This window comes from Neofelis nebulosa, chromosome 12 (genome assembly GCF_028018385.1).
Source record: "Neofelis nebulosa isolate mNeoNeb1 chromosome 12, mNeoNeb1.pri, whole genome shotgun sequence".
Classification (NCBI taxonomy): Eukaryota; Metazoa; Chordata; class Mammalia; order Carnivora; family Felidae; genus Neofelis; species Neofelis nebulosa.
Window position 1 is genome coordinate 20,388,859 of NC_080793.1, and position 27,721 is coordinate 20,416,579.

The 27,721-nt window shown below is 51.6% G+C and overlaps 3 protein-coding genes and 1 long non-coding RNA gene across 14 annotated transcripts in view; 2 read left to right on the forward strand and 2 right to left on the reverse strand.

The window, feature by feature from the left end:
- Positions 1–7,107, forward strand: part of AKNA (AT-hook transcription factor) — a 55,478-nt gene extending 48,371 nt beyond the window's left edge. For all 5 annotated transcript variants that reach the window (XM_058694390.1, XM_058694392.1, XM_058694389.1 and 2 more), the window contains 3 exons: positions 911–1,027; positions 1,310–1,508; positions 5,988–7,107. In XM_058694390.1, the coding sequence (XP_058550373.1) occupies positions 911–1,027; positions 1,310–1,508; positions 5,988–6,252 (581 nt within the window). In that variant the 3' untranslated portion in view covers positions 6,253–7,107. The remainder of the gene's footprint in view (positions 1–910; positions 1,028–1,309; positions 1,509–5,987) is intronic.
- A 1,791-nt stretch (positions 7,108–8,898) lies between these two features.
- ORM1 (orosomucoid 1) lies at positions 8,899–12,294 on the reverse strand. Its single transcript, XM_058694400.1, has 6 exons — positions 12,129–12,294; positions 11,585–11,727; positions 11,292–11,362; positions 10,390–10,497; positions 10,148–10,251; positions 8,899–9,080 (listed from the first exon to the last, which is right to left on the reverse strand). Exons 1-6 carry the CDS (start codon positions 12,240–12,242, stop codon positions 9,015–9,017), a joined length of 606 nt encoding a protein of 201 aa, XP_058550383.1. The 5' UTR covers positions 12,243–12,294; the 3' UTR covers positions 8,899–9,014.
- LOC131491449 (uncharacterized) lies at positions 9,078–22,803 on the forward strand. The gene is made up of 4 exons (XR_009251463.1): positions 9,078–10,278; positions 18,272–18,380; positions 21,471–21,684; positions 22,347–22,803. It is a non-coding gene; the product is annotated as an uncharacterized LOC131491449 (long non-coding RNA).
- Positions 22,804–22,898: 95 nt separating this feature from the next.
- Positions 22,899–27,721, reverse strand: part of COL27A1 (collagen type XXVII alpha 1 chain) — a 140,577-nt gene continuing 135,754 nt past the window's right edge. For all 7 annotated transcript variants that reach the window (XM_058694403.1, XM_058694406.1, XM_058694405.1 and 4 more), the window contains one exon: positions 22,899–24,897. In XM_058694403.1, coding sequence (XP_058550386.1) covers positions 24,751–24,897 — 147 coding nt within the window. In that variant the 3' untranslated portion in view covers positions 22,899–24,750. The remainder of the gene's footprint in view (positions 24,898–27,721) is intronic.

Sequence of the window (27,721 nt, forward strand, 5' to 3'; positions counted from 1 at the left end):
GGCAAGTTCCTTAACTTCTCTGAGCCTCAGACTTCACAACTGTAATGAAAGGATTGGAGATGGTCCCTAAAGCCCTTGCAAGCAATGATGATGATAACAATGGGGCTGTCATTGATTAAACCCCCACTATAAACAGCGCATCATGCTAAGGGTTTTACAAACATTAATCTTCACAACCCTATGAAATGGGTTTTGCCCATTTTATTATTATTTACAGGTGAGGAAACTGAGGCTCAGAGAGGTTAGATAACTTGCCCAAGAGCACACAGCTCACTAGTGGTAGAGCCAGGATTTGAACCCAGGACTTTGTGGCTCCAGAACCCTGGCTCTTCACCATTATGTTTCTTTGCCTTTGCTCAAGTCTCAACAGCCATCTCTATTTGTTCATTCATTCATTCATTCATTCAGCACCTGCCCATACTGGGCCCTGGGCCCTGTCCCCAAGGAGCTCGCAGCTAAGCAATGACGAAACAGTGATCTGAGCACAGGGTGGGGCTGGGGAGCCTATAACTCAGCCAGGGGCGTGAGAGGACTTCCAGGTGAGGTGTTGAGGATGTGCGTGGGAAGAGGACCAGGTTGTCCACTCCTCTCCTGCTCCCTTAGGCCTCTACTGACCCCCTGGTGCCTGAGGGGCCATCGTGGGCCACTCCCACATGGAGAATGGGCCTCAGTGTGGAGGAATGAATATAGGCTCAGGGGCTGCATTCGGGAGAGCGCGGGCTTGGGCTCAGACAGAGCACCGCCGATTTCCTACTCTGACACTTTGGCATATCATTCAACCTTTTGGAGCCTCAGTTTTCCAGTCTGTAAAATGGGGGAGTGATGGCTTGTTGGCAGAAGTCTGCTTGGGGGCTCCAGGCCCGTTGATCCAGACGTAATCCTCTCCTGACCCCTCTTCCTCCTCTTGTAGGTGGTACTGTCACCAGGGACCCACTGGGACCGGTTCTCACTGATACCCTGCGATGTCCCCTGTGTGGTCAAGTCGGGACCCCCCCAAAGACAGATGGCCCAGACTCAGCCACCTCTGGTAGGGACAGACGCTCACTCTCTTCTCCCAGCCAGACACCCAGCTCTGCTTTTTGGGAGTTCGGGGGCCCCAGGGGGTGTTTAGGTTGGGCGGCTGCTCTCCCAGTCTGGGGCAGAGCAAACCAGGCAGAGGATTTGTTTCCCGAAGCGAGGCACTGCCAGCATGGCCAGCCCAGTGTCCAGCTCTAACAGGGCAGAGGTGGGTGGCCCCCTGTTCTGCCTGTTCTAGAGCTTTCCAGGCAATCAGACTGACATCTCTGGCGCCCCCCCCCCCCCCTTGCAGGGACAGAAAGCGCCGCCCCAAGGAGGAATGCACACTCACGCTCAGCCTCCAGCCCCCCACGACGGAGCAAGCAGGCAGGGTCGCCGGCCCGGCCGTCCCCCGGACTGTGGTATCTGCCTGCCATGCCCCCAGCACCGGCCCCTCCCGCCTTTGCCTACGTCTCCTCGGTGCCCATCGTGCCTTACCCGTCGGCCGCTGTGTAAGAACCTCCCTTTCCCACCTTCCCAGCCTCTGTTTAACTGGCTTCCCAATTCGCGTTCACATCTGTGTCCAGCTGCTGAGAACCCGGGCATCACTCACTCCTGTGTTTCACCCCAGTGTATAACGTGCAGAACAAGCAGAACACTCGTGCAGCCACTCAACAAACCCTGAATGCTCCCTGCACACCAGGGAGAGTGCTTGGCCTGGGCGGGGACGGGGTGCCCAGCAGTGGAGCCTGACAGAGGGCCCTGCCCCCTAGGAGCTCACAGGGAAAGCTCATGGGAGTCTAGCTCTAGAACCCTAACCCTTCCCCATTTCCTGTGGGTCTTTCCAGCAAGTAAGTAATGCACACCCACTGCTTGTCAATAGCCTTTATTTTTTTTTAGGTTTATTTACTCATTTTGAGGGGGCTACAGGGAGGAGCAGAGAGAGAAGGAGAGAGAGAGAATTGCAGGGCTCAAACTCGCAAATTGGGAGATCAGGACCCGAGCCAAAATTCAGAGTTGGATGTTCAACCGCCTGAGCCACCCAGGTGCCCCATGCTTTACTTTTCAGAACAGTTTTAGATGCAGAGAGGAATGGAGCAGACAGTAAAGAGAGTTCTCATATAACCCCACCCACACATGCACACGCACACACACACACACACACACACACACACAGAGTTTCCCCCGTCACTAACATCTTACTTGAACGTGATACTTTTGCACAGTTAGTGAACCAATATTAATACATTATTATTAACTGAAGCCCATAGATTATTTGGGTGGCTTCAGTTTTTTTATAGGTTTATTTTTATGTTTGAGAGGGAGCGCAGGTGGGGAAGGGGCAGAGGGGGACACAGGATCTAAAGCGGGTTCCATGCTGACAGCAACAAGCCCGATGTGAGGCTCAAACTCATGAACCATGAGATCATGACCTGGGCCAAAGTCGGTCACTCAGTTGACTGAGCCACCCAAGTGCCCCATGGGTTTCTTCAGTGTTTACCTGAAGGTCTTTTTCTGGTCTGGGATCCCGTCCAGAATGCCACGTACACTCAGTCGTCATGCGTCCTTAGGCCCCTCTTGGCTCTTGGCTGTGCTCATTTCTCAGACTTGCCTTGTTTCTATTTGGATATGGCCTCTGCCAAGAGAGAAAATACACGGCAGTTGAGGCAGAAGTGGTTCCGCGTTTAGAGTCCAAGCTCTGCTAGATCTCCGTCTGCCACCTACTGGCGCCGTGGCCTTGGTAAAGCTACTTCCTCTCTGAGCCTCCATTTTCCCATCTGTTAAATGGGGTAATAGTCTCGACCACGTACAGTTAGCTGTGTGAGGGTGAAGTGAGGCACGTGGCCAGACGCACGTGAGACGTTTGTGGAATTTGTCGTGGAGGGCAGCGTTGCCGTCACCGTGGGGAGTGCCACTGCACGGCACGGTCGTTGGCAAAGAAGAAAGATGCATAAAGGTGGCTTCCACAGGACAGGATTGTGCAGGAGGAGGAAAACCCTGGACCCTGAAATTAGGAGACTTGTCTTCTTGTCCTGACTGTCACTGGCTAGTTCCGTGCCTCAGGGTCCCTCGGTATAAAACGAGTCGGGCGGGAGCCTCCTTCAGTGCCACAGCATCAGCATCCTGTGTCGTGCGCAGCAAGAGGCCAGGGTCGCTGTGGGGGCTGGCGCTCGGCGGGAGCAGAGGTATAGCGTGCCGCCCAGCCCCCGCCCCCATAAGGACTCTGGCCTACGCGATGCTTTCTTGCCGCCCTCAGCCGACTCCAGGAGTATTCTGCTCCGTCGGCTATGCGAGGATGCTCAGGCCTGCGGCAGGAGATGCCTGCCTATGCCCCGACTCCCTGGGCAGGAGAGGTTTCTCCTGGAATCGGCTGGCCCAGGATGAAACTCTGGGTGCCTCTCCGCTTCGGAGGCTGTCCCATATCCTTCCAGACTCAGACCTGTGGGCAGACCTAACCAGGTGGCTGTGTCCAGGCCTGGACAGGTCATAGGGAAGGAGAAAAGCCCTGAGCTGTAGTGCCCGACAGACCTGGCCGGCGGTAGCCTACAACCTTAGCTGGGTCACTTTGCTCCTCTGTGCCTCAGTGCTTTCCTCTGTGAAACCGGTTGTGGTAAGGATTACATGAACTAATACACGGAAAGCCCGCAATACATAGAAGTTGGCCAGGAAGCATAGCATTTCAAATGCTGCTAGAGTTTGGGCTGATGATGCCCTCAAGTTTCTCCATCTGCCATCAGCAGGACTGAGCATGCTCAATGACAGGGTGCCCTTTAGAAAGTTTATGGGGCTGTGCTGCCACCTGCTGGCCAAGTGCCTTATAGCCCTGCGCCAAAGGCTTTCTAGCCAGGGAGGTTTTTTGGTTTTGTTTTGGGCCAAAACAAAGGTGGGGGACAGTTGCAGCTTCTGCCTTAGAGGGTGTTTGGGATGTGACTTTCGGGCCAAGCTAGCTGGTCATCAAATTATTAAACGGTAGGGGTGTGTGTAAACCCAGTAATTACACCTGATAGTCCCCGGGGGAAGGAATTGGATTCAAGAAGCCTATTGGTTCGGTTCAGATGATATGTACTGGCATCTCCTGGGTGCTAATTAGCTCCGGGTGTGAGTCCAGCACCGCCCCTTCCAGCGCTCTGACTCTGAGCTGACAGGTACACAAGCACTTAGAGTGGCCAGGCAGCGTCCAGAGCTTTCGACCTGAATTTTCCTATCAGATCTCTCCCGGGAGGTGGCTAAAGGTGGCTCTTTTAGGTGGGGGAACAGAGCCCCTGAAAGGGGAATCCGCATGGAATGGCTGGGATTTGGGGGCAGGCTTCCTGCCTCACCTGGCTTCTCTGAACTTCTCTTTGCTCGTCCGTAACATAAGCATAGCGGTACCCACCGAACAAGTAAGATACGTGCTGGTCAAGAAAACGTGTATCTCCGAGCCCGGCACACGGTACCCAGCATGCAATGCCAGCTCGGGGCTAGGTGCCACCAGACGGTTTTCCAAAGTGGTGGTGCCATTTTACGTCCCCACCAGCAGCTTATGAGGCTTCTGATTTCTCCGCCTCCTGGCCAGCATCTGTCCTTTTGACTTGAGTCATCCGGTGGTGGCCAAGCACCTGACGTGGCATCTCACATGGTTTTTATTTGCGTTTCCCTGGTGGCTAATGACGCTGAGCATCTTTTCATGTACTTATTGTGCGTCTGTGTGTCTCCTTCGGAGAGATATGTGTTCCGGTCCTAGCAGAGCCCTTTTCTCCTGCACACTGTACGATAACGTGGGTCCGAAGAAGTGGAAGGTCAGGAAGGGGGCCAGAGTTTACAGTGTGTCAAGCAAGACGCCAGTGACAGACTCTGGCCAACTCCTCCTCTACTTGTCCCTGCTGCATTTGGGCAAAACCTTTCTCTGTCTCCCTGTCTCCTCCACACGCTTGATTCCACAACACAGGGGCCACCCCCTCTTCCCGCCCGTCGCCGGACTGGGGAGCCTGGCTGCGTGCCGCGCTCACTACCTGGAGAAATCCGTGCTCCGTCCCATGGCTCCCAGCACTTTACGCGACGCCCCATGTTCCTGCAGGGCCAGGCTGGGAAGGACACGTTTCTACCTGCTCCCTGGATGAGTGGAACAAGACCCTCCGCCTCCTACAGAACCCTAATTATTATCACGTGTCTCTGCTGCTCCACGCTTGGCAAATGGGACCACACGTTACCTCTCCTAGTCTCCCTGGGATCTGGCTCTGAGATGAGAAGCCCCAAGAAGGCAGTGGGGTCCATGTTACTCATTCACCAGTGTAACCCCAGGGCTGGCACATACTGTAAGATCAATAAACACGAAGTGAATAGGTAGATCGAACTAACCTTTTTTTTTTTTTAAGTTTATTTTGAGAGAGAGCCAGAGAGAAAGAGAGCGAGTGTGAGTGGGGGAGGGGTAGAGAGAGAGGGAGAGAGAATCCCAAGCAGGCTCCACGCTGTCAGCACAGAGCCCGACGTTGGGCTCCATCCCACGACCGGGAGATCGAGACCTGAGCTGAGATCGAGAGTCGGTTGGTTGCTTAACTGACTGAGCCACCCAGGCACCCCTGCACCATTTTTTTTAAGTATTCATTTCTTTCTGAGAGAGAGAGAGAGAGATTGGGGGAGGGACAGAGAGAGAGGGAGACAGGATCCGAAGCGAGCTCTGTGCTGACAGCAGTGAGCCCGACGCGTGGCTCGAACTCACAAACCGTGAGGTCATGACTTGAGCCTAAGTCGGGACGCTTAACCGGCTGAGCCACCCAGGCACCCCCTGAACCAACCATTTTCGAGACGCTGTTCCGGGTCGGGCACTCCCGTTTATCATCCTTCATCCCTCAAAGTAGGTGTTTATTATTCCCATTTGAGAGGTGAAGACTGAGACCCAGAAAGCAGGGGCCGTGGGCCCAGCTAGGGGGCCTGGCACAGGGTTGACTCCGAACCCGGTGCTCTGCCCGGCCCTGTCTGTGGTTAACGAACGCCGGGCCCTCTCTCCTCAGGTACTATGCGCCTCCGGGACCTACCTCAGCTTCCTCACCCCAGCCAGCCGCCGCCGAGTGGCCCCCCACTGCCTCCTCCCGGCCGGCGCGGGGGCACCGGCACTCCATCCAGCTGGACCTGGAGGACCTGGAGGAGCTCAACAAGGCCCTGAATCGAGCCGTCCAGGCTGCCGAGAGCATCCGCTGCACCACCAAGCACATGAGCCGCTCCCTGTCAGCCGACCTGCGCCAGGCCCGCAGCCTCAGGGGCTCCTGCCTCTTCTGACTTCACCCTGGAGACTCAGACACAGATGGGGGGCAGGTGGGCCGGCGGCCTGCTGCTGTCCCCCAGGGCGGGAGTCGGCTGGAGCCACTCCCGCGGGCCCCAGCGACCCCTCCCCAGAGGCCTCCTGGCCCTGGGGTGTTGGCCTGGGTATGAAGAGAAGGAACTCCGGGGGGACCGGCCCCTGAAGGAAGTGCTGAGACCGAGGCCACCTTCTGCCCAGGGGCAGCCTCGGGGAGTCTCCTGGTCCTGCACTGCCCGCCTCTGGCTAATATGTATTTTATATACAGACGGACAATTTTTTTTTTTTTTTTTTTTACTGTGTTTTCCTGGTCTTAGATCCAACCTACCAGGCCAGATGAGAAGGGATAGGGCCAGAGTCTCTGGTGCAAACCTGTCTCCTCACCGGTGACCAGCCCCTCCAGCGTAGGCGTTTCTGGGAAGGACACAGCCGTGCACTTTCCTCCTGGTGACTGGGGATCAGTAGGGCACTTTGACACCATCGAAATGTCAAGACGGCAGGCCCCCAGGATAACATGCGCCCAGCTTCTCCGGAGAGGACTTTCCCATGGGCCTGCTGGGAAGGGGACACCCCCAGGAAGGGCCCAGGAAGCTGTCCATCTTGGTCCCTCTCTGTACCTCATCCCCTGAGCCCCAGCTCTGTCCCTGGGATCCCTGTGGAACTGGGCTAGTGGCCAAGCTGCCTGCCAGGCCCTGGTCTGCGGCCGGGAGGCCAGCCCGTCTCTGGCTCCCTACCTTGTAGCAGAGTGCGTACCTCAGCTTTTCTGGAATGTGTATGCATCAGTGATATTTGTATATTTGAGGCATTTAAAAATCTATTTTCGTTATGAGGGCAAATGAAGAAGAATGAATATTGATCTTTGAAAAAAAAAAGAAAGGAAAAAAAAACATTCCCGAAGCTGCCCACATCTGTGGTGTGTGTCGTCAACTTGTGGTTTCTTTTTTTTTTTTTTTTTTAATTCTTTTTTTAACGTTTATTTTTGAGACAGAGAGAGACAGAGCATGAACGGGGGAGGGTCAGAGAGAGAGGGAGACACAGAATCCGAAGCAGGCTCCAGGCTCTGAGCTGTCAGCACAGAGCCTGACGTGGGGCTTGAACCCACGAACCATGAGATCACGACCTGAGCTGAAGCCAGAAGCTTGACCGATTGAGCCGCCCAGGTGCCCCAAGATACCGATGCTTGAGCTAAATATTCAGCACGGGGCACTCACGGTTCACACACCACCCCCACTATGTGCCTCCTCCATTGATGAGAGACTGAGGTCCCGGCGGGCTATCTGCCTGGCCTCGCAATGTCTGACTCTAAAATCCGTTTTCTTTACTGTTCTTTTCTTCCTAACCTCCATAAGATTTTCTCCCCAACGCCTGCTATGTCTTCCCATGGCTTTCTCGTCAGCCCCCCTCACTTTCCACACACTCCTCCCTGCCCACCAGGCCCTGTTTCTACTTCATTTTTCAGCTGACCCTTCTCCGTGCACTTGAAAATGGCAGTTAGCCGAGAAGGGAAGATTTCCTGTAGGTTCTGAGCCTCTGAGCCTACCCTGTCCTGGATGCCAAGAGGCTGCTCCGGGATACGAGGACGGGAGCGGGGAGCCAAGGGCACAGGTGGGGGCGCAGGGCGGTGTCCCCAGCCTCAGTGCCCGGGGTGCAGCGTGGCTCTTGGGAGGGTGGTGTCACAGGTGCCACAGGGCAGGGCGTCAGGTGCCGGGGCTATGACTCTGTTGCTCTGGATGAATTTGGCCACTCGCTCCTGGAATTGCCTGAACGATGTGGCCCCAAGTCTTCTGCCACCAAGTGGTGCTGCTTCCCTCGCGTGACCATAAATCACAAGCCATCAGGTCTGGAAGGAGCTGGCCTTCCTTGCTGGACTCCTCGCTTTAGGTGCCCAGTATTTCTGTGCCATGGAGAGGGCCTGCCTCGGATGTGGCCCCATCTCGAGGGCTGCAAACTTGTTTGCAAGTTGACTGCTTTCCAGGGGCCAACCTCCCCCCTTGTTATATCCTGTGGGCGTCAGGTGGGCACTGTGAGGGCACTTCGTGGAGACAGCTGCTCTGGCCTAGGCCCCAAGGCCTCTGCGTCTCCCCGTCCTGTCCCCTGCCCAGGTACCCTCCTCTTGCCAGGATGCTCACAGCGGCCTCTGCCAGAGTCTTTCTGCCTCCAGTCGGGCCCCTCCCAACTCGCCTCCCCAGATGGCCAGGGTAACGTCTAAGGTGAGGTCCTTTGTGCTCAGTACCACACGCCAGAGTCCTCACCGCCCCCATTCACCTGAGCTACCAGGGCCTCCTGCTTCGATGTTTCTCAGACTCGCCCTCTCAGATCCTTGGCTTATAGCTGGAACAACAGGTGTTACAAGCTGCTGTTCGTAAATCTTTCTAGACTGGTTCGGATGCCCCTTCCAGGAAGCCTTCCCAGATTTCCACTGCAGGAGGCACCTCCCCCATGTTGGGCTCCCACAGCATTTGGTGCCTGTCATCGTCCAACCTGTGCCGGGTGTTACAGCAGGGGCTCTTCTGAGTAGAGGGACAGGGGCTTACCCAGTGATCAGCCGGGGCTCAGCCCAGGGCAGGCTTCAACGTGTGTGAATGAGTGACCAAATGAATGAATGAGCGAATGACACCCTGCCTGCATCCAATGCAGAAGCTTTATTGATGCCACTGAGACAAAGACCGGAGGTACAAAGGGTGGGCATAGGGCTGAGGATGGGTCCCAGAGTCCCCAAGCTCCTAACCCAAGCTGTGTCCTCCTAGGACCCCTCGTTTTCCTTCTGCTTTTCTTCCTGGTGCTCTTTCTCCAATGGCCCACACACATCCTGGAAGACAGAAGGAGCGCAGTGATGGGGGCAGGGCAGGGCTCTTGCCAGGGGAAAGGTGGAATGAGCTCCAGACCGTGGCCCCAGCTTAAGCCCTGCCGCCTCCTAGCTGGGTGACCTTGGGCAAGGCATTTTTCCTCTCTGAGGCTCAGCTTCACCTCAGAAGGGGGGCTCGAGCCCTTAGAACAACTGCCATTTACTGAGGACTTGCCGAGCCTTTATGTTGATCTGGATTCCTCACAAACGTTGGGTAGGTGATGTAAGCGAGGCTCAGGATGGCCGTGTGGCCTGTCCAAGGTCCCCAGCCAGCAGATGGGGCAGGGGGGTGGGGGGAAGCGGGGAGCAGGGCTGCGAGCCCAGTCCTTTCCCGCAGCTCCCAGGAGCAGGGAGGGGAGGTGGTCTAGGGGTGGTCACGAGGGATGACCTCAGGCAGCAGAGACATTTTTAATTCAATAATCCTGAAAGTATTTCATGTATATCCCCCCCCCGCCCCCCAAAAGTGTCACCAGCTCATCAGCTCTGTGATTTTAGATGTTACTGCCCAGGGCAAGACCATGTAAAGCCTCTCATTGGGCACAGGTCGAATGGAAAGCATTAAGATGATTTTATACGTACTTGTCAGTTACAGCAAAAGTCAGGATGGTAGTCCTGGGCTTGGGGCCATTTGGGTGGTGCTGAAAACCACAATACCCACTCCCCAGCCACAGGTATTTGAAGTCTGGGGTGTGGCCGGTAGTTGTCAACGATCATTACCCTTGTGTGTTTCTTTGTCACGTTCCCATGGTCACACTTGTGTCTGCTGTTCCCCTCCTTTCCAAGCCACCCCCCCACCCCCCACCCCCGCTCTGGATGCCCTTCCTGTTTCACAGTGACTTTTCCTTCCTGGCTCCTCATCCCGTGGGCTTGCAGGAAACTCCGCTGTCCCTGCAGTGAGGCAGGTGCTTAAAAGTAGGATGTCCTATCTCACTGCACAGCCTGGGCCGGCAGCTCGCCCCCCTGGGCCTCTGGGGCTGCCCATGGCAGAGTCACCCTGAGGGTGGGCTCAGCCCAGTCCTCCCTGCCTTCACCTGTTTCTCATCGGAGTACACGATTTCTGACTTCTGCATGCCCATGCACATGATGGCTTCGTGGAACTCTCTCATTTGCTCCTGGGTCGCTTGTGGCTTGTCAGCTGCAGGAGGGAGCGAGGGGACGTTGGGTGAGCATGCTGGGGTCCTAGCTGGGAAGCCAGGGAGGGTGGGGGAGCTGGGGGCCCGGCCGCAGGGGAAGGGGTCCTGGGCGAGGTAGAAGAAGTTTGAGGGATGCCTACTGTAGAAGGACAGTCCCATGTTCTGCTCGTCTTTCGGGGAGAAGGCAAGCATGAAGGTCGTGGGATCCTTGGTGAGCAGGAGGTAGCCAAATTGTTCTTTGCCGAACTCTGGAGGGGAAAACCACTGGGTGAGACCACACAGCACAGTGGTCCCCAGTGGTGGGCAAGGAGCCCTGGGCATGCCCATGGCCACACAGCAATGAGTGAAGGCCAGGGGTTCACCTGGGTCACACATCCCTAGTCCCATTGTGTGCCGGGCCCTGTGCTACTATGTGGAATCACAGCCTCACACGGGCTGTGACTGTCAGGGCCTTTCTCCCCATTTTCCAGATGAGGAAAATAAGGCCCAGACAGGAGCCTCAGGGCTGCTGAGTGCTGTTGGCTTAATTCCATTGGCATTTGTAGATTCCTACTATGTGCTCTCTCTGGGGTGACAGCGGGGATATGAGTGAACTCACTGCGTGCCAGACAAACACTGCCACCCTCAGATCCTAGAGGAGAAAAGGTGGTTGGAGAGAGGCAGGACCACAGCCAGACTTGGGTTTGAGTCCTAGTTCTAATTACAGGCTGTGTGACTCCAGGGCAACTGCTTGACATCTCTGTTTCTCTGTTTCCTCATCTGATCGCTGTTATGTCCTCCTAAGGTTGTTCGTGAGTATTCGGGGGGGTCAATTCATATAAAGCACTTCCAGCAGTGCCTGGCACATAAGTAAGAGCTCACATATGTTGGCAGTTATTCCTGAGTATTGCAGTGTGCAGACACCAGGACCTCGGAGATGGAAGAAATGGGCCTGTCCTGTGTTCTCTGTGCCTCCAGCCTCCAGGGCCTTAGCCCCAGCACCTCCTCTTTTGGCTGGCCCACCCACCTGTCCCCAGGCTCCCACGTGTGGGCTGGATCTCACCGTGTTTAGACAGACTCCCATTCTCCCGCTGGACATTCAGGTAGCTGGAGTTATAGACGCACCGGTTCCCTCTAACAGACAGAAGGGGGGAGAAAAACAGGAAGACCGTCAAGGAGAAGTGGACAATCACTGACCACCATCATCGAGGGGCAAGAGTCGGTGGTGATTAGAGTCCACTCTCCCCATTCCATGGATGAGAAGGCTGAGGTCAGGAAGAGGGAGGGACTTGATCAAGGTTACCCAGCAGCTAGGAGCAGAAGCTTGGGGCTAGCATGTGGGGAGGGGGGTCTCACATGGTTAGGTAATCTCTGACCAGTATTTTGTCCTCTGTGTAGTTGATGTCAAAGTAAAAGAAGGCCGCTTGGATCGTTCTAGACGACTCGTTGAACTCTGGGTAGCGGAAGGCCGAGGCGATGTAAAACCACTTGCCGGAGAGCTGGGTTGGAGAGAGAAGCCAGGAGCTGATGATGGAGGCCGAGGGCAGAATCCCTGCCAGTCAGCCGAGCAGATTTATCCCTCCATTTTGCACACGGGGAGCCTGGGGCCCCAGGCGAGGAGCGGGCATGCAGGAGGTCACTCTGAGGGTCAGGCACCTCCCCCAGCCGCTGGGTGGCCCCTCGTGCAGTACAGGAGGCTCCCTCTGAGGGACCTTGCAATGAGACTTCTGGGTTTGGAAGCAGAAGAATGCCCCCAGAGGCTGGTCAGAATGCCACCCCAGGACCCGGGGGGAGAAAAATGCAGAGGTGGGGAAGGGGGTTGACCGCAAGCCAGCAGGAGAAAGGGAAGCCCAGAGAAGGAGGCAGCTGCCCACAGCACTCAGGGGCCCCGGGCATGCACCTGGTCCAGGGTGGCGTTGGTGATAGGTGCCGCTGTGAGGTTGGCACACTCTGGGCTCTGGGCTTCCAGCAGAGGAAGGAGGCTCAGGACAGCAAGGGCCCAGGACAGCACCATGCCTGGAGGGAGAGGCACCTGGAGTCAGGCAGAACTGGTGGCTGTAGGGTACAGTGACCTTTATAACGAGCTGTGGGTGGAGTCCTGGAGCCCCCTGGTGACACATCAGGTGAGTGCTTGCGAAATGCCTGGCACAAACAAACCTTTCCCTCCTTCCCCCAAAACCGGCAGTGGCTAAAGCCTGCAAGCCTGGGTCTAACTTAGACCGGCTGTTCAAAGCCAAGGGGGGTGTGGGCCGGAGGGGTATTGTCAAACATGGGTAGATTTCAATAGAGGGGCCTCTAAGCAAGCGCTTATGTTTTTGGGTGTTTTGTTTTGTTTTGTTTTAAAAGCTCTTATGTTTTTACCCAATTCGTGTCCCACTGAGCATTCAGACTTGAGCAAGACCTAACCGTAAATCAAACGCAGGTGGCAGCTTAGAGAGTTCCCAGGCTAGGTGGGGTGGAGGTGGGGAATGGGATGGGGGAGGGTCAAGGGTTGGGGAGAGGGCAAAACATGGATTCTATTCCAACTGATTGTGGTAACAGCTGTGGACCAGCACAAGTCCGGTGGGGAGGGGGGCAGCTGAATCTTGGAGGAAAGAAGGGATGTTTCCAAAAGAAGGAGGCGTCTAAGTTATATTGCCTATTTCCAGTAAATGTGGTATTATCTGAACTCTCTCCCAAAATCTGGAACAAGAAATTATGTCCATGTGGTCCCCACCCCCGGCTATGTGAGCAGGGGGGTGGGCCTCTCTTTTCACCAGTTGGTCCCCAACCCTGGCCAGTGGTCACCGTTGCAGAATGAGAGCTTCCATTGCCTGCTTGCATTTTTACCTGACAAGGTCAGATTGGTATCCCTAAGAATAAACGCGTTCAAAAAGTTTTATTATGTCGTGCTTACAATTCTATGTTCTTGTCCATTTTATGTATTTTGAGTCATTTTTCATGTTTTGGTGCAGTCCGCGGTCATAATTTTAGTGGACGCATCCCCTTTCGTTCGCTTCCTAGATTCCAACATACTTAATGATGTCCTCCCTTTATATCTATGGCATTTTGTTTTATTTTTCCAGCTTTATTGAGACATAATTGCCCATAGCATTTCACATTGTGATGTTTCCTCTCCTGAGTGTCAGAAACGGCCAAATCGCTTTCTAAAATTACCATACCGTTCAAGAGAAAGAAAAATGTGTCACGTACAAACTCACAGTGTAATTCAAAACGGCCAAAAACTAGAAACAGTTCAAATACCCGTCATCGGGAAAATGGAGAAACACATTGTGGCATTTTCGTAAATGGAACATTACTTCGCGATAAAAACAAAGGAACTTCCGATTTGTAAGACAACGTGAATGAATCTCAAAAACAGTACGCTGAGCAAAAGGAGCCAGACTTAAGAAAGCACACACTGGAGGGGCGCCTGGGTGGCGCAGTCGGTTGAGCGTCCGACTTCGGCTCAGGTCACGATCTCGCAGTCCGCGAGTTCGAGCCCCGCGTCGGGCTCTGGGCTGATGGCTCGGAGCCTGGAGCCTGCTTCCGGTTCTGTGTCTCCCTCTCTCTCTGCCCTCCCCGTTCATGCTCTGTCTCTCTCTGTCTCAAAAATAAAACAGTAGGGGCGCCTGGGTGGCTCAGTCGGTTGAGCGTCCGGCTTCAGCTCAGGTCACGATCTCACGGTCCGCGAGTTCGAGCCCCGCATCGGGCTCTGGGCTGACGGCTCGGAGCCTGGAGCCTGTTTCCAATTCTGTGTCTCCCTCTCTCTCTGCCCTCCCCGTTCATGCTCTGTCTCTCTCTGTCTCAAAAATAAATAAATGTTGGGGCGCCTGGGTGGCTCAGTCGGTTAAGCGGCCGACTTCAGCTCAGGTCACGATCTCGCGGTCCGCGAGTTCGAGCCCCGCATCGGGCTCTGGGCTGATGGCTCAGAGCCTGGAGCCAGCTTCCGATTCTGTGTCTCCCTCTCTCTCTGCCCCTCACCTGCTCACGCTCTGTCTCTGTCTCAAAAATAAATAAAACATTGGGGCGCCTGGGTGGCTCAGTCGGTTAAGCGTCCGGCTTCGGCTCAGGTCATGATCTCACGGTCCGCGGGTTCGAGCCCCGCGTCGGGCTCTGGGCTGACGGCTCAGAGCCTGGAGCCTGCTTCCGGTTCTGTGTCTCCCTCTCTCTCTGCCCCTCCCCCGTTCATGCTCTGTCTCTCTCTGTCTCAAAAATAAATAAACGTTAAAAAAAATAAAAATAAAAAAAAAAGCACACACTGTATAGTTTCCATTTGTAGAAAGTTCCAGAATAGCCAAAACTAATCTATAATGGTAGAAATCGGATCAGCGGTTGCCTAGGGCAAGGAGGGGAGTCTGACTGCCAAAGGTTGTAAGAGCACTTTCTGAAGTAGGTGGCATTGTTCCAAATTTCCACTGCAGGGGTGGTTACACACATAATGTACGTTTGTGAAAACTCATTGAACTGTAAACCTAAAATGTGTGCATTTTATTGTACGCCAATTATACCTCAATTAAGTTGATTTAAAAAAAAAAAAAAAAAAAACAACTCTCTTCCCAAACAGAGAAGACAAAAAACACTAACGCTGTTTAATACGGTGCCAATTTGGTGATGCCCAGATGAGTCCCTTTCTCCACATCCTCGTCAGAAGTGAAAATCCCTCTTTTCTTTCTTTGCTTGCCAGCTCACTTAGTGTTCTGAATTTGCATTGCTCTAATCTGAGCCTTGAGAAAAGGATTGGAGCTTGTTGACAAGGAAGAGTGGAGGTGACAGGACACGGGGCGCATAAAGGACCTGGAGGGCCCCTATGAGACAGCACGGGAGTGACGGGGCCGATGCTGGAGAGGGTCGGCGGGAACCGAGTGTGCAGGGCACAGAAGCCAGGCTGGGGAGTTCGCAAAGGGCTCTGCAGGTGCTGGATGAAATAGAAAGGTTTTAAGTAGGGTGGGAGACGAATAGTCAGATTTGCTCTTTAGAAAGAGCCCTCTGTCTGCAGTGGGGAAGGTGGGGAGGGGGAGGGGAGGGCACCACCTTGGGAGAGCAGTCAGAGGCTGCTGCAGTGGGACTGGGAACAGATTTGACACACTGCTTACGTCAAAGAGAAGCTGGGTGTTCTATGGGGACAGCACTACCATTACCCCGGACCCTTGGGGCTTCTGCCCACACCCCAGAGCTTTAGAGGATCTCCCATATCACACGCATACACACAGGCACGTGCACACACGTACGGTTCATTAAATAACACAGAAGCACCTCTGTCCAGCGGGATCTGGTGCCTGGTTCCGGCACAGAATGACCCACAGCCCTAAACATCCCTGAACGACCAACGCTGTTCAGACCCCAGGGGAACAGTTCTTCCCTCTTGTGCCCTATCCTTGGATTGCGTTGGGTGGCCAGATGTTTTGTGAGTAGCATAGGGAGAGATGAAAGCTTCCCTAACAGTGAGCAAATGGGGTGCTGCTCCTCGGGAGTGAGCGGTCTTCACTGTCGCCCAGGTGCCCTTTGGAGGTCCGTCTCACTCTCTCCCAGGAGGCGTTACTCTCCAAGTGGTTCCTTCGAGCACACCCAGCTCTCCCCCTGACACAGTACACTTTTCTCCATCTTCTTCCATGTCAAGGATGGATTAGTACCTCTCTGGATGGAGGGTCTGGACAGCCCTCCCTACCCTCCCCCTCCATCTGGCCCGGGTATCTTGTCAGGAGAAGTTTGGCAAGTTTGGCAGGAAATAGAAAAGCAATTGGGGCCACGCAGGATGGTGAGGAAATATTTGTCCTGGCTTGACCGCTTGCTAGCTGCGTGACCTTGGGCCAGTTACTTAACTTCTCTGTGCCTCAATTTCCCCATCTGTAAAATGCAGATACTGATGCTTGCTACTTTATCAGGTTGTTAAGAGGATTAAATCAGCGTGCAGTTGTGAAATGCTTGTTATAAGAAACAAACTTGCTTCTAAGAGTCGGCCAGTCATAACACCACTACCATCAGTGTAATGACAAGCTGGGGTAAGGAGAAAAGACAGATTCTTGCATTACAGAAGTACCTCCAGGGGGCGCCTGGGTGGCTCCGTTGGTTAAGAGTCCGACTCTGGACTTTGACTCAGGTCATGATAGAGGGTCATGGGACTGAGCCCCTTGTCGGTCTCCGTGCTGGGCGTAGAGCCTGGTTAACATTCTCTCTCCCTCTCCCCCTGCTCCTTTCCCCCATTTGCTCTCTCTTTCCCTCTCTAAAATAAAATCTAAAAAAGAAAAGAAAAAAGGAATACTTCTGGGATTTTGGGATACATCCCACTTCTAAAGACATCAAAATGCAGAAATATGTAGATAGTAGGTTCAAGAGAATACTTTCCCCATTGGATGGGTAAGGAAGCAAATGGCTCAGAGAGGTCAGGTGAACGGTGAGGCTTAGACGATCGGGGAAACGCACCCACTGTAAACGATTCGGTTCCAAGAAAGCCACTTTATACTTGTCTCTCCCTTGAGGCCAGGGCTGAGCTCTGTGCCTGATGACTAATCTGTGAGCTTCTACGTGAACGGCCACGAAGAATACACTGGCAGAGCAAATGATCCTAATTGGGAACTTTTTGGGCTGAGGAAACACTCAAAAAGATTTGCTCAAGTTCAGATCCTGTTCTGTCGTCTTGGACAATTTATGTAACCTCTTTGGACTTGGCTTTCCTCATCTGAAGAACCAGAGGAGTAACACGTGTCTCACGAGAGCTGTGCATGAGATGAAAACGTATCACTCTCAACAGGGCTCCCGCTCATGGTCAGTGTGCCAGAAAACGCAGCCACTCTTATTCTGAAAGGTGCTTTTATTGGGTTGAACCATATGCAACCGCACTTTATAGAGCAGTTGAATATCATTCAGTTTCATACGATCTGCCCTACTTATTGCAGAGCGATAGCTCTGTGCGTGGCTAGCAAGCAGGGAAGGGCATATCACCCCCATTTTGCAGAGGGAGAAACTGAGGCCCAGAGAGAAGGCATGACCAGTCCAAGGCCATGGCCCAGTCAGGAAGCTGGGACTGGAATCCACCTGCCTGCCTCTTCCCTTCTTGCTCGTCTTTTCCTCCTTTTCCCAGCACAGGGCAGCTGGGCATTGATGGCATGTGACTGTCCACGGCTGGGGCTTGATTCATTGTGGACAGAGCAAACACAGGATTGGCCCCACCTGGGAAGTCCACTCTGGCTGTTTCCTGACACTCGGTTGTGTAATGGGAGACTGGGAACTATAGGTGTTTCCAGCCCCTGAAGAGCTGCCTTGTGGTCCCCAACAATCTCCTACCTGCCCCTGCCAGGAAGGAGCTGGCCCAGCTTCAGAGGCCTCGCTGGCCAGGTCACAGAGGCCCTCCTGGGAGTACAGGCTGGGAGTTGTGAATGTCACAGCTTTAACATAGCCCTTCTTCTCTTCCCTCTGGCCCTTCCTCCTGACTCTCTCATCCCCTCCGCGTCTCCAAAACCATGCAGATCCTGCTGATGCCTCTGGAGCTCTGACTGTGGCACGGAGCACTTTCCTGTCCCCTGGCTCAGCTGGCTGCCTCCTGGACGCTCCACAGTGCCCCAGTGCAGCTCAAACCCACCTTGGCCACCAGCCCAAACCCTGCTCTCCTGTGCAACCTGTGACTTGTCCTACTCCCTGGGACTCCCACAGCCTATGCTATAGCATCCCCAAATATGCAGTGTGGCCTTTACTTCCAAGCCTTGGCAGGTGCTGTACCCTCTCCTCCCAGTGCCTTTTGTCACCTGGCAAACCTTTGTTCAACCTCTATCAGCATCAGCTTGGATGGTTAGTTTTATGTGTCAAGTTAACTGGGCCATGCGGTACCTAGATACTTAGTCAAATATTCTGGGTGTATCTGTGAGGGTGTTTTTAGATGAGATTAACATTTGAATGTGTAGTCAGAGTAAAGCAGATTGCCACCCCCCCCCCAAGTGTGGGTGGGCCTCATCTAATCTGTTGAAGGCCTCAATAGAATTAAGAGTCTGCGTAAGAGCCTGACTGGTGGAGATGGACGTCAGTCTTCTGCAGCCTTTGGACATGAACTGAAACATTGTTTCTTCCCAGCTTTCCAGCCTGCCAGACTTTACACTAGAAGGACACCATCAGCTCTCCTGGGTCTTGAATTGGCCAACTCACTCTGCAGATCCTGGGACTTGCCAACGATCATAATCATGTGAGCCGATTCCTTATGATAAATCTCTTTACAGGGGTGTCTGGATGGCTCAGTCGGTTGAGCGTCTGGCTCTTGAGTTTGGCTCAGGTCATGATCCTAAGGTCATGGGATCAAGCCTCGAGTCGGGTTCCATGATTAGCATGGAGCCTGCTTGAGGTTCTCTCCCACCACCTCCCCCCTACCCCACCTCTCTCTCTCTCTCTCCCCTCCCTTCCCTTCCCCACTCACACACATACTCTCTCTCTCTAAATAAATTTTAAAACATCTCTTCACACACACACACACACATACACACACATCCTACTGGTTCTGTTTCTCTAGAAACCCTGATTAATACGGAGTGTGACCTCCTGACAAGCCTCCCTGTGCTGGGATTGCATCAGCCATGCCCTCCCCAACCACTGCCCACCCCAGCCTGGCCTCTTGCTCCCTGCACCCAAAGTCCAACACCTCCAGCTGCCTCCACCAGACCCAGAGCCCCCCCCACCAGGCGCCCTGCCAGGACTGTCTCTGTAACTGCAGTGCCCGCATACGGCTTGACCCAGGGAAGGCGCATGCTGAGACACGCATGTCAAGGAAATGTTTCAGTGAGCCTTGTTGAACAAGTTTGAGCACCTCCTGCACACTGCACTCTGTGGCCACGGCAGAGGACAAGACCCGCCCCTGGCCTTGCAGAGCTTCCTGTGGGGTTGACACACATTAGCGTGACTGAACTTTTCCATCTGCAGGACCGGAAGCCTGCTTCAACAGCTGGGCAAACTCTCTGGGGTGACAGTATATGGTGGACCTTAGGAAATGATTCAAGAAGAAGGCCTTTCTGTTTCATCCTTGATTAATTTTCGGTCAGAGAAACGAAAAGAATATTCTTATCTTATTTCCAAGTTTGTTTGTTTGGTGTTTCCTAGTTTTGGAAAACTGTTTTCTAGATTCAGGAAATAGTGTGGGATCTCAATTCTTGAGCACACGCTAGAATCTCCAGGGAGACTTGTTTGTTTTTATTTATTTATTAATAACTGATTGTCACATTAGCTAACATAGAATGCACACAGTGTAGTCTTGGCTTCAGGAGTAGATGCCTGTGATTCATCACTTACCTACAATACCCATTGCCCATCCCAACAGGTGCCCTCCTCAATGCCCATCACCCATTTTCCCCACCCCCAACCCTCCCCCCATCAACCCTCAGTTTGTTCTCTGTATTTAAGAGTCTCTTATGGTTTGCTTCCCTCTCTGTAACTTTTTTTTTTCCTTCCCTTCTACTATGATCATCTGTTAAGTTTCCCAAATTCCACATATGAGTGAAATCATATGATACCTGTCTTTCTCTGACTGGCTTATTTCACTTTGCATAATGCCCTCCCGTATCATCCAAGTTGTTGCAAATGGCAAGATTTCATTCTTTTTCATCGCCAAGTAGCATTCCATTGTATATATAAACCACATCTTTTAAAAAAATTTTTTTATTTACTTTTGAGACAGAGAGAGAAACAGTGTGAGCAGGGGAGGGGCAGAAAGAGAGAGAGGGAGACACAAAATCTGAAGCAGGCTCCAGGCTCTGAGCTGTCAGCACAGAGCCCGATGCAGGGCTCAGACCCACAATCTGTGAGATCATGACCTGAGCCGAAGTCGGACACTTAACCGACTGAGCTACCCAGGAGCTCCCCTAAACCACATCGTCTTTATCCATTCATCAGTTTATGGACATTTAGGCTCTTTCCATAATTTGGCTATTGTTGATAGCACTGCTATAAATATTGGGGTACATGTGCCCCTATAAATCAACACTCCTGTATCCTTTGGAGGAATTCCTAGTAGTGCTACGGCTGGGTCGTAGGGTAATTCTATTTTTAATTTTTTAAGGAGCCTCCACACTGTTTTCCAGGGTGGCTGCACCAGTTTGCATTCCCAACAGTGCAAGAGAGTTCCCCTTTCTCTGCATCCTCGCCAGCACCTGTTGTCGCCCGAGTTGTTAATTTTAGCCACTCTGACCGGTGTGAGGTGAAATCTCAATGTGGTATTGGATTCGTATTTCAGGGAGGCTTATTTAAGACACAGATCGCTGGGCCCCACCCTGGGAGTTTGTGATTCAGTAGTTTGGGATCTGGGCTGAAAATCTGCCTTTGTAACCAATTCCCAACTGCTGCTGGTTCTGCTAATCCCAGGGGGCCATGCTGAGCTCCCCCCTACCCCCACTTGTCAGTAGCCTTGGGTTTGAATCAAAGCTTTGCCTTGGCCTTGGCAGGTGACCTCGGGCACTTCGCTGGCTGTAGTCACCTTGTATTTAAGACGACGGGGTGTATCTGGGATGTGGGGATCTCTAAGCCCTTCCAGACAATGAATCCTGGGCTCTATGGATGGGATTTTTGGAGCCACAGCAAAGCAGCAGGCACCTGGTGCTCCCTGTCTGGGGGTGGGGGGTGGGTGGGGGGAGAGACCCTGATGACCTGGAAACTTACAGCAAGGTTTTAAAACATAGAATTCCGAATATGAATCCAACTGCTTGTGATCTGTTCTTTCTCCTGGGTGAGAAGGGCGGAAAAGGTTTGATTCATTCAAGCTCCCAGGGTGGGAGGAGCAAGCCAAGAAAGGAAGAACTCTGAACCAGAGGTCAGGAGTTACAGGTTCCAGGTCTGGCGGGGTATAACTATGTCCTAATGTGTCTCAGATATCAAATGGGAGCATACTTATGCTAAAAACAAAACAAAACAAAACAAACTATTGTTGGGGCGCCTGGGTGGCCCAGTTGCTTGAATGTCCAACTCTTAGTTTCAGCTCAGATCATGATCTCTTGGTTTTGTGAGTTCGAGCCCCATGTCTGGCTCTCTGCCCTGGCAGAGATTCTCTGGAATTCTGGCTGGAATTCTCTCCCTCCTCCTCCTGTCTGCCCTTCCTCTGCTCACACTGTCTCTATCTCCCTCAAAATAAATAAATAAATAAACTTAAATAATATCAAAAAAAATAACTGCTGTTTACCTGACATTCAAATTTATCTCGGTGGTCCTGTCTATTCACTTGCTGAATCCAGCCATCTCTCAGATTCTCACTCACTTCCTCCAAGACAGGTGATATTGTGTCCTCTCTCGAGTATAGGTAAGAAATGCTCGTATTGAAGCACTGTCAGCAAGGGCCGAAAGACGGAAACGACCCAGATGTCCATCAGAGGATGAGCAGAGAACAAAAATGTGGTATATCCATACAGTAGAATATGAGTGAGTCATAAAAAAGAATGAAGTACTGTATGGAAACATATACCACAAGGGGGAACCTTGAAATCATGATACATGAAAGAAGTCAATCACAGAAGGTGAGCTTTTGGGGCATCTGGGTGGCTCAGTCGGTTAAGCGTCCGACTTCGGCTCAGGTTCGTGGATTAGAGCCCCACGTGCCAACAGCTCAGAGCCTGGAGCCTGCTTTGGATTTCGTGTCTCCCTCTCTCTCTGCCCCTCCCCTGCTCACACTCTGTCTCTCTCTCTTAAAAAACAAATAAACATTAAAAAAAAAAGGGCCAGCTTTCTATGGGAGGAAAGGGACATTAACGAGACTGACCTTTCCCATCTTCCAAACATTTTCTGTTTATATGAAATACAATTCCATTTGTATGAATTATCCACAGCAGGCAAAGTCAAAAAGCAGATGGGTGGTTTTCCAGGGGCTTGGGCAGAGGGGAATGGGGAATAACTGCTTCATAAGTATGGAGTTTCCTTTTAGGGTGATGAGAATGTTCTGGAACTAGATAGTGGTGATCGTTGCACAGCACTGTGAATGTACTAAATGTCACGAATGCTAAGTCTTATGTGTATGTTACTATGGTAAAAAAAAAAAAAAAAAAGGAATTGCTCATGGTAACCTCAATATACCCCCTCGCTCTGTGTCATGGGTTGAATTGTGTCCCCCCAAAAGATATGCTGAAGTCCTCACTTTATTACCTGTGAATGTGGCCTTACCTGGAAATAGGGTCTTTTGCAGACGTAATTAACTGAAGATGAGCTCATTCATGTGGACCCTCATCCACTATGACTGGTGTCCTTATAAAAAGATGTGCGGAGACACATGGGAGAAAGAATGCCACATGACTAAAGAGGCAGAGACCACGGTGTTCCAGCTGGAAGCGGAGGAATGCCTGGGGCCACCGGAAGCTGATCAGGGTAAGGAACCTCTCCTAGAAGCGTGGGGGATGAGGGGCACTGGCACCATTTGGATTTCAGATTTCCAGGCTGCAGAGCTGGGGGAGAATGCATTTCTGCTGTCCTAAGCCTCCAGGTTTGCGATGCTGTTACAGCAACCCTAGGGAAGGAATACGCCATGGGACCCCGACCACCCCCCCCTTTCAGTACTCACCCCCGTGCTGACTCCACGCCGTCTCTCTCTCTCTCTGCCTCCCTCCTTTGGGGGAAGCAGCATAAACAGGGCATCCCCTGAGCATCTTTTCTCCCCCCCACCCCCCCCCCGCTCCCCCACCCGGGCTGGAAACCTCCCTCCCGGGGCTGTTCAAAGAAGCACACAGCCACAGATGCATCATTCCATTGCCTCAGTTTTAAATATTTATTTAAAATCCAGAAGGGAAAAAGGAGAAACGGAACCCACTGGGGTTTTAACACACTGACATGTGGACAGACACAAACAAGGACAGCAGAAAATCCCAAGAACGAGACAGAGGCCAGGTGGAGACTGGCGGTGTGGGGAAACCGAGGGCTGAGATGAGGCCCAAGCTGCTACAAGAACGCACTTCCGTGGGGAGCGTCTGGGTTGGGGCGGGAGGGCGAGGCATATACAGGAAGTGTCTGGTGGGGAAGGTGGGCCAGAGTGAGGTATTAAATAATGAAAATCAAATCCAATTCCCAAAGAGACACGACTTTTAGAGAAAATAAAAAAGAAGACACAAACAGACGTTCACATAAAACTTCCCCTTCTATAAAAATAATTCCATACTTAAAATAACCTCAAAATCCAACCTGGGCTGACTGGTTGTCTGATAAAGGACAGCCCAGATTACACTGGCTATCCCCCAGTCACGCGGAACCCCGAGATTCCTGCCATCAGTCTTTCTCCTCAGCCCACATTTACCCTTGGAGCTAATGACGTGGGGTTTCTAGAGGACTTAATGACAATGGAAAAGCAAGAGTGATGGCCTCATCTTGGCAGGGACAAGCTCTGGGAGGGAGGATGTGGTGTGGTGAGATGGTTCCATGTTGATATGTCCCCTCCAGGCCGGCGCTGACCCAACACCGCTCTTAAAACTGGTTTCTTCAAAGTCAAGGCTTCAACCCCTGAATCTCCAGCTTAGATCACACCTTCCAAGATAAGCCTATCTTCCCTCCAGGACCGTGACCAGGCCGAGCCCAAATTCCTTCATGCTCAGGCCTCCCCCTGCCTTAGAAGGACAAACATTTCGAAATCCATAAATTAAAAAGGTGAATCTTTCTGCTTCTGTTTCTGGTAGGGTTTTTTTATTTTTTTATTTTTTTATTTTTTTTTCTTTTTCTTTCTTCGGCTTTGCTTTTTTTTTTTTTTTTTTTTTTTTTTTTTCCTTTTTCCTTCCCCCTGCTTAGTCGATTACCTGATGAGCACAAGGGTGATACTCGGAACATGTTCAAATTCCCCAAACTTTGTCATTTGGAGGAGAGCACCACATGTGCATGATACCCCACATCAAAACGGTTCTTCAGAGTCTGTGGCAAAAATGGTAGCACCTTCAGAATCTTAAATAGGCTTTTTTTTTTCCTTAAAAAAAAAATCACATACACTATGAGACAGCGAGCACCAGCGATTTCACAGTGGGAGGTAGCTAGCGTGGGCACCTCCGGCCCTGAGGGTCGCGCTGCCCCCTCTCGGCCTCCACTGCTTCCCACCCTCTGGCTGCTTCTTCCCTCACCTCTTTCCCAGGTGAAAAAATAGTAATGCACCTTCTCTGTGTTTGTTTAAATAAAATATATATACTTCTTCCTTTCCTTTTCTCCTTTTTTCATGTCTCCTCTCTAATATTGCACATCAAAGCTCCCTGGCAGGGACCAGCTGGCGAGATGCCCCCTCCCCTCAAGCTGGCTAGAACGTGGGGCTCTTTGGGCAGGAAGCTGGGGAGGGCAGAGCTGGGAGACAGGCCGCAGGGCTCAGGCGGGTTGCAGGCCCAGCTTGCTCTGGCTGGCTCTTTGGTCGGTCTTTGGGGCTGAGCTGGGATCAGGTGGTCCCAAGGATACACTGTTCCCTGCTACCCCCCAGCCACTTTTACTGGGCAGACGACAGCTGGGGCCCTACCCAGGAATCCTTGGGCAGGTGAGCTGTCTCTCCTGGGCCCACCTGCCCCTAAGGACCCTCCCTTTGCCTCCTCCTCCTCCCTCCCCCTCAAGGCCTAGAGGAGCCAGGAGGTCAGAGGTCAGAGGAAGCACGCAGGTCCAACTTCGAGGCGGTACTGCTTCCCTGATGAGGCAGGAGGGAGGTTGTCCACGCTGACGATGGGCAGCTGCTGTGGGTCCTGGGTCCGGAAGGTGAAAAGCGTCTGATGCCAGCGGCCATCCTGGACCTGAGAGGAGAAGGGAAAGGGTACACGTGTGACCCTCACAGTCCCCACCATCTGTCACATGTACTTCTCATCTCTTCTCACCATCTTTAATGGATTCACGGGATTTCACTGTAGGGACCACCTGTATTTGCCCATTAAAAATTTTTTTTTATTTATTAAAAATTTTTTTAATATTTATTTTTAATTTTGAGAGAGAGAGAGAGAACGAGCAGGAGAAGGGCAGAGAGAGAGGGAGACACAGAATCCAAAGGAGGGTCCAAGCTCTGAGCTGTCAGCACAGAGCCCGACATGGGGCTTGAACCCACAAACTGCGAGATCATGACCCGAGCTGAAGTCGGACGCTTCACCAACTGAGCCACCCAGGTGCCCCTGCATTCGTCCATTTAGATTGCATCTATTATTTCTGTTCTCATAAGGAATGTCATTGGAGCTCAACTTCTGGGCATGTTCTTCTTCATGTAGTCAACATCCGTGTGAGCGTGTACAATGGTCCCCATGCAGAAATAGGTTGAAAAGAAAGCCAATAAGAAGGAGACGATCACAGTGGAAGTTAAGAAGGAAATAAGTCATCGAGAAATACGAACAAGGTATGTGAGTGGCCGAAACTGCAAGATTTTATAAGAAGTCTACATGTTCATCTCGTCTGCAGAGGAGGAGGAGAGAAAGGCAGAGGAATCCCTCACTTAAAATGAGCTTAGGGAGATGTGTAAAATGTGGGAAACAGTGAAGAATTTTGTAGAAAAGCGCCACCCGAATAAGGCTGTAGCAGCCCGAGCGATGAATCTGTTTAACAACAATACAATGTCACATTTCTGCGAAATCCTCAAAAGGAGGCAAAAGCAAGAATCATTGGATAGGTTCCTTGTTAAGGTTGCAGGAAAAGAGAAAGATTCCACTGAGCCAATAGACAGCAGTGATTCCGTTAGAGTGAAAGTCGTCCTACACAATAACCCTCCTCTCTCGTCTCCCTCACACCAGCCACCAAGGTTTTCAAAGGTAAGTGCAGGTTAATGTCTTTATTTTTCTTTATATTTTGTATTTTCTTTATTATTTTGTATTCTATTGCACTATTGTAATCATTTTTATGTGAATATTTTTGGGTTGTGGAACGAATCATCTGAGTTTCCGTGATGGGGAAATTCACTTTGATATACAAGTGCTTTGGATTACAAGCATGTTTCTGGAATGAATTATGCTCGCAAACCAAGGTTTTACTGTACAGGCAAACATCGTTTCATTGCACTGCGCTTTGCTGATCTTCACAGATGTGTGTTTTATAAATCAGAGGTTAGTGGCAACCCCCTGTGTCGAGCAACATGTGTCAGTGTCACTGTCCCAACAGCATTTGCTCACTTTGTATCTCTGGGTCACATTTTCATAATTCTCGCAACATTTCAAACTTTTTCATGACTATTATATTTGTTTTGGTGATCTGTGAGCAGTGATTATGATGCACTGAAAGCTCAGATGATGGCTGGCATTTTTTAGCAGTGAAGCATTTTTTTTAATGTTTATGTTTTTGAGGGAGAGAAACAGAGTGCGAGGAGGAGAGGGGCAGAGAGAGAGGGAGACGCAGAATCTGAAGCAGGCTCCAGGCTCCGAGCTGTCAGCACAGAGCCCCACATGTGGGGCTTGAACCCATGATCAGGTCAGATCATGTCCTGAGCCAAAGTCAGACACTTAACCGACTGAGCCATCCAGGCATCCCGATCAGTGAAGTATTTTTTAATGTTTACTTATTTTTGAGAGAGACAGAGACAGAGATAGAGAGAGACAGAGAGACAGAGTGTGAGTGGGGGAGGGGAAGAAAGAGAGGGAGACACAGAATCCGAAGTAGGCTCCAGGCTCTGAGCTATCAGCACAGAGCCCAATGCAGGCTCATGGTTCCCACGAACATGAGATCATGACCTGAGCCAAAGCTGGACGCTTAACCAACTGAGCCACCCAGGCACCCCAATCAGTGAAGTATTTTTTAATTAAGGTATGTACATTGTTTTTTAAGACATGATGCTGTTAAATACTTAATAGGCTGCGGTATAATGTAAACATAACTTGTGTGTGCTGGGAAACCAAAAAAATTAATTAGACTTAATTTATTGCAATATTCACTTTATTGTAGTGAATAGAACTAAGCCCACAATACCTCTGAGGTGTTCCTGTATATATATCCAGCTGGGTCCCAAAAGCCTCTACCAATTTTTTCCCAAATAGCTTTGTGCAAGAGTGTTGGTTTCCCCACGTCCTCACTAACACTGTGTATTATTAGTTTTGTTTAATTTTGGGCAACTAGTTTTTCTGGACAACTTTCTGACTCCCTCTCTGCCAACAACCCACCCAGTTTTAGACATTTAAAAATAACCAAAAGTGTCAAGAGAACCAATTAGCCTGGTCAGGATGGGGGCAAAGAGAAGAACAGAAATACATTCTCCTACAAGCAGCCTTACAAGTAAGTACAGCCATCTAGCAGCCTGGGAAATTTCTATCAGCCAGATCTTCTCTCAGAAGTTTCCCAGAGATGATAGTGAATCAAAGGAATTTTTAAAAACTGTTATACGGGCGCCTGGGTGGCTCGGTTGGTTGAGTGTCCGACTTCGGCTCAGGTCATGATCTCACAGTCTGTAAGTTCGAGCCCCGCGTCGGGCTCTGTGCTGACGGCTCAGAGCCTGGAGCCTGTTTCAGATTCTGTGTCTCCCTCTCTCTGTGACCCTCCCCCATTCATGGTCTGTCTCTCTCTGTCTCAAAAATAAATAAAAACGTTTAAAAAAAATTAAAAAAAAAACTGTTATAATAAAACTATTACGGAAAGATAAAAATTGTATGTATT